Genomic DNA, 5693 nt, shown 5'->3' with positions numbered 1-5693 from the left:
CTGTGTGATTCCAGAGGAAAGGAGGAAACATTACCACGTGCTTGTGAATATTTTCATATGTTAGGAGATTGAAAATGATCAAAAATTAACTTACATTTATTTGTAAATCTGTGCTGACATTGAGTGTTTCCTTTCTAGAGTTTCTGATTGGAAATTTTTGAGAAGTCTGTTTCTCAACTGACCTTCCCAACCTTCTCCATCTATTTGTTTTTTTCTGCAACAAGTGCTCTGAGCCCCTCTGTCCTGTGGCCCAGCTCACCTGATGTCCTGCCTTTGTTCTCATGCTGGTGTCGGAGGAGGCAGAGGAGGAGGGAGAGCAGCAGGATGAGGGCCACCCAAACCCCGATCAGTATGTTCCAGTACTATTGGAGACCTAGGGCAGGAGTGATGTTATGAAGGAGCAAACATGCGCTTTTATGAGCACCTACTGTGTGTGAGACATGTGCTGGGGTCTGTCGTTCATTTCCTCAAACTTCACAGCCCTTGTGCACCAGGGATGGCTGACCCACCACCCAGTCCACTGCAGCTCAGAGAGGTTAACCACCTGGTCCAGGTGACCCAGTCTGGCCAGGGCAGGGCTGGGCCTGGACCCTGGGACCTGGCTTCCCTGTGCTGTCCCCTTGCTGCCCCCAGGTGGTCACCATCTCCAAGCCATGGGCTCCTCACCAGTAGGGGGCCTGTCCTGTCTCACCTGGAGCTGAGGGTCCTTCATTAGTACCTGTGCCATAGCACAGCAGGGATGTTGTAGGGGCAGGGAGATGGTGTGAACCCTGATGCCCACTTGGGAAGGTTGGGGTCTTGGGGGACTCTGCCTTCTAAGCTCTGAGAGAGCTTTGTATTACCTAATGTCACCTCAGGCCTGTGAGCAGGAGGGCACCAGGGGACATACATGAACCCAACACTCAGAGAAGAGAAGGGATCACCCAGCCCCACAGTAGGAACAGCAGAGCTGGGACCTGGACTAGGACCCACTGCCTCCCCACACAGACCCTCACTTACCACTCTGTTGGCCTTTCTCTGAATTGTGCAGGGGCCAATCCTCAGAGTCTTCTGGAAATTCAGGGTGGGAGTGAGGGGTAGGGGCTGCCTTCTCCCCACTTGGTTCGGCTGTTCCTCCCACAGCCTGGACCCATCATGTCCCTCTGCCATGCCCGCCCCTCCTGTCACCTGCCAGCCTCAGAGCCCTGGGGACCCTGTGGTTCCAGCATCTCTGCCTGACTCCTAGCCCCTGGGGCACAAGCCCATCCCTGAATGGATGGATGGATGCTCAGAACTTCCCTGGGTTGCTCTGTGCTCCCTCTGAGTAGAGTTCTCAGGGACTCACCAGCTTTGGGGATGGGCCCTGTGGGTGAGGGGCGGAGTCCTCCAGAGTGTCCTGAGAATGAGGACAGAAGTGGGTGAGGGTCGGGACTGACCCTGGGGTCAGCATATAACCCAGACTCTTCTGCTACATCTCCTCTGTGGACTCTAAGACACTCCCTCTGCCTGTCTATCACCTCGTGAATTGAGGTGATAGAGAAGGGTCAGCAGTGGTAGCAGGGTCTCTGAGGGGCAGATCTCTGCTGGGCCACCATCCTTAGAGCCCTCTCCCTCCCCTTTCAGCCCATATTCCTCTGGGGACCAGGACCTGAGCTAACAGCTCAGAAAGTCAGGGTCAGGAGTCCCTTACCTGAGACCAGAAGCTCCAGGGGGGCACTGGGCTGTGACAACAGGTAGGGGCTGCTGTGGTTTGCACTGTAGCACCTGTAGGTACCCCCATGGGCTGAGGTCACAGGACCCATGGAGAACTCTGCCTGGTGCTGCTGAGCTCGGGACTGTGATCTGAGATGCAGGGGTGGATGGGCTGCCCCCTCCTTGGTCAGAAAGAAAGTGTCCCTCGGGCTCTGTGACTGACACAGCAGGGTCACGTTCTCTCCTGAGGTCACTCTGGGGCCTGGCTGCACAGTGAGGAAGGGTCTGTCAGGGAGCCATCCTAGAGAGACGGGGGTGGGTGAGGGGCTGCTGCCAACTAGTTGTGACCTGAGAGTCACCAGATCCCTTTCTAGGACCCTCATTGCTGCCTGTCTCTGTTTTCTCCGAGTCTCCCCTTCCCTTTCCCCTCATCCATTCTCTGTGTCTCTTTCCCTCCCTGTGGATCCCACACCCCTTGTCCTGGCCTGCACCACCCGTGACCCCCAGCAGGGCCTGAGCAGACTCCAGGTCCCTGACTGAACCTGCTGGCTCCTCACCTGCCACCAGGATGTCCAGGGGGTCACTGGGGCCTGACCACTCAGAGGAGAGCCTGTGTCCACCATAGCACCTGTACTGGCCTCCGTGGGAGCTGCTCACAGTACCCAGGGGGAAGTTGGCCTGAGAGAGCCCAGCCTGGGGCTGCAGGACAGTGCTCTGGGGGAGGTCCTGTGCCCCCTCCTTGGACAGAACAAATCTGTCATAGGCGAAGTCAGAGCGACACTGGAGGGTCAGGTTCTGTCCAGAGGCCACAATGCGGCCCTGCTGGGTCAGGAGGGAGGGCTTTCCTGAGCCACCTGCAGGGACCAGACAGGAGTGACAGGGCTGCTCCTCCCATGAACCCTCCTCCTGGTCTAGCCCCCAGGTCCCCCTTTCTCTCTGTGTGTCTCTGACCCAGGAGCCCCTGTGCTCCCCTCATCCCACCTCGCACATGGGGCCCCCCTCCCTGCAAAGACCCCAGTAACCTCTCTGGTGCCTCAATACTTGGATGGGACCAGGATGGGACCTACCTGAGACCAGGAGCTCCAGGGGGTCACTGGGGTGAGACCATTCCTGGGGGTACTTCCTAAAATATCCATAGCATCTGAATGTCCACCTGTGGGTGGGGATCACAGGGCCCACAGGGAACAGGGCCTGGACCTGCCCACTGGGATGTTGCTGTGAGTCCAAAGTCTGGGAGAGCCTGTTTTCTCCTTCCTTAGTCAGAATGAACCTGTCAAACTTCTTCCACGAGCCACACTGGAGGGTCACAGTCCCTCCTGAGGTCACAACAGGGCTGGGCAGGGCTGAGAGGCTGGGTTTGTAGTAGATTCCTAGGAGAGAAGGAGGCAGCATGTTAAATGGGGCTTCCACCTCCCTCATCTCCCCCAAGGCTGAGCGGTGAGGGGGGAACCCCCTGAGAATATCCCCCTTCCTGAGGGCAGAGCCTGAGGCTGGGACCCCTAGTGTCCTCTCACCTGTTGCCACCAGCTCCAGGGTGTCACTGGGCTCTGACCAGCCAGTGGGGCTGAGGTATTTACAATGATATCTTCCTGCAATGATTTGTTCTCTGAAGAACTTGGCTTTGTCCCTGGGTTCCAATGCTTTCTGTGTGTCAAAAGGTGTATTCATATCTTCATTATACAGATGATACTCCTGGGCCTCCCTGGTCCCCTGACACCAGATTGTCACAGATTTCCTTGAAGAGACTATAGAGCCTGGCTCAGCCCATATGGTGGGCTTGAGGACGTTCCCTGGAAGAATCAGACTGTGTTTGAATGGCTTTCCCCACCACTCCTTCCTAACTCAGCCCACGTCTCTCCTGTTATATCCCCTCATCCAAGGACCTCATGCTCCCTCCTGAGCCTCAGGGTGAATTACAAGGTGGGACAGGGACCCAGGGGAGAACTCACCTGCCTGCAGGTGGGTTTTCTGGCCAAGACTCAGCCCTGGAAAAAAGTCCTTGTCAGGGTTGCACTCGGACATCTGAGCTGAGTCCCTTACCTCAGGGCCTCATCTGTTCTAGCTGCCTGAGGCTGGTGTTACCCATAGACAAACCTTTGCACCTTCCCTGTTCCCTCCTGCTGCCCCGTCCCCATGTCCCACAACTGACCAAGGCAGAGAAGAGCAGGGAGGATGGACATGGTGCCGTCTGCTCTGAGTGCTCCCGCTCTGCTGGTGGGCAAGACCCTGGGCCTGGAGGACAGAGATGCACAGGATGTGGTGAGTCAGGGGCTGCAGCCACCCTTCTGGAGTTCCCACCCCTGTGGACTCACAGCAAGGGATGGCCCCGCCCTGGGCCTTGCTCTGGGTCTTTCCACGACGAGGGCCCAGGAAAACATGAGGCACTCAGGGGACTCTCAGCCCAGGTCTGAGGTCTTGTCTCAGTCCCAGGACCCTCTGGCTGGTCTGTGGTCCTGTCAGAGAGGGTGGGACCCAGGCTCTGGTCCTCTGTCCACCCTCCATAGGCTGATGCTAAATAGAACTCGCTACTCATTGTCTCAGCCTCCCACAAACAGCACTTACTTGTTTACTGATCACCTAGTAAAGCCGAGTATTTGTGTCAGAACTAGAAATGCATCCATGATCCAGGAGACTGATTTTCTGTATCTTGAGAACTCTTCTTAGCAGAAAATGAGCTAAGTCTAAAGTGGAAATGCCTTTACTTACAAAGGAGAAATGAGAGAAAATATGAGAACACCTGGGACCATGACTAGACTGTGGTTGAGGGAACAACTGTTTTTGTTTTATCCTCATTGAAGAATATGTTTTGATTTTATAGAGTGAGGAAGGGAGAGACAGACAGAAAGACATTGACGAGAGAAAGAAACATTGATTGCTTGCCTCTGCTACACACCTCGTCTGGGGATTGAACTCACAGCCTTTTGGTGGATGGGATGACACTGCAAGCCAGTAAGTCACCAGGGCCAGGGTTGAGGGAAGAGCTGTTAGATGAGGTGGAACCCTAGGAGGTGGGAGTGAGAATGCTCTTGAGAGGAAAGAATATCATAGGGAAATCTAGAGACAGAGACTGTCTGATAGCAGTAAGGGATGGAGAGGTGGTGGCTGGTCATGGGCTGGCTCTCCATCATAGAAAGACATTGGATTAAGTGTGTGAGGCAGAGGAGTATACAGGAATGAGCTGTTATAGTCACACTGATTTATGAATCTCATATGTGCTGTGTGTTACAAAGTGACTAGGGCAGTGCAATGTGTGTAAATAACACATAATGTGAACAGTAATCCTGTGTGTCCAACAATATTAGATGAAAGGCTTCCATGGATTTTCCACACAATTCAGGCACATATTTTAGCTGTCACAACACAGGTAGAGAAGAGACGTGAGGAGAAGGAATCTCTGTTACCTGTAATCCTGTGTTTTGAGCTGGAAACTTGGGAAGGAATTTGCTAGTTCTATAGAACTCTAAGCTAGCAGATATGGAGGAGAACATAGGAGATGTTCCATAGGGTCCATAGGAGATGGTGTAGTATGTGTCTGTGTGTGCAAGTGTGTATGTCTGTGAGTGTATATATGTGAATGTGTGCATTGAGGATGGGGTGAGTATGTGTGTTTGTGTATGAGTGTGTGTGACAGTGTGTATGTAGTGACTGAGTGTATGTGTGTGAGTGAGTGTTGTAAGAGTGTGTGGGAGTGTGTTTGTGCATTGTGAGTGCACGTGACTGTGTATAGATGTGTGTCAGTGAATGTGATTGTGTGTGTTCATGACTGTGTGTTCACAGGGAACTATACCAGCCTGGTTGAGGGAGGCAGAAGGGAGAGCTGTGGTTGGAAGGTCACATAGAGATGACCATGAGTAACCGTGACTTCAGAAGAAAAGTCTCAATGTACCCTAAACTCAGAGAGGAGAATGGAAGGCTTTTAGGCAGAAATGGACAGATTCCAAAAGAGAATTGTGAAGACTGGTGTGGAGGGTGAACAGAGGAAGAGAGTGAGGACTTAGATCTCAGAACCTAGGCAGGTGTTG

General features: G+C 53.6%; 1 protein-coding gene across 1 annotated transcript; it reads right to left on the bottom strand.

Annotated features, from left to right (window-relative positions):
* Nucleotides 1-1538: 1538 nt before the first annotated feature.
* On the bottom strand, nucleotides 1539-3948 carry LOC114510707 (leukocyte immunoglobulin-like receptor subfamily A member 6). Its single transcript, XM_036012681.1, has 6 exons — nucleotides 3821-3948; nucleotides 3621-3656; nucleotides 3186-3461; nucleotides 2739-3041; nucleotides 2229-2525; nucleotides 1539-1972 (listed from the first exon to the last, which is right to left on the bottom strand). The coding sequence occupies exons 1-6, from the start codon at nucleotides 3849-3851 to the stop codon at nucleotides 1641-1643; spliced, it is 1275 nt and encodes a 424-aa protein (XP_035868574.1). The 5' UTR covers nucleotides 3852-3948; the 3' UTR covers nucleotides 1539-1640.
* Nucleotides 3949-5693: the final 1745 nt, after the last annotated feature.

This window comes from Phyllostomus discolor, chromosome 12, assembly GCF_004126475.2.
Source record: "Phyllostomus discolor isolate MPI-MPIP mPhyDis1 chromosome 12, mPhyDis1.pri.v3, whole genome shotgun sequence".
NCBI classification, from domain to species: Eukaryota; Metazoa; Chordata; class Mammalia; order Chiroptera; family Phyllostomidae; genus Phyllostomus; species Phyllostomus discolor.
This window is presented reverse-complemented; position numbering and strand designations above follow the sequence as displayed.

What these genes read in the sequence shown, in the direction of transcription:
- LOC114510707 (XM_036012681.1), bottom strand. Translation starts at nt 3,851, where the DNA reads ATGTCCATCCTCCCTGCTCTTCTCTGCCTTG. An exon ending in CCTGGAGCTGGTGGCAACAG is followed by an intron (nt 3,042 to 3,185) that starts GTGAGAGGACAC and finishes CTTCTCTCCTAG; the next exon opens with GAATCTACTACAAACCCAGC. An exon ending in CCTGGAGCTCCTGGTCTCAG is followed by an intron (nt 2,526 to 2,738) that starts GTAGGTCCCATC and finishes TGGTCCCTGCAG; the next exon opens with GTGGCTCAGGAAAGCCCTCC.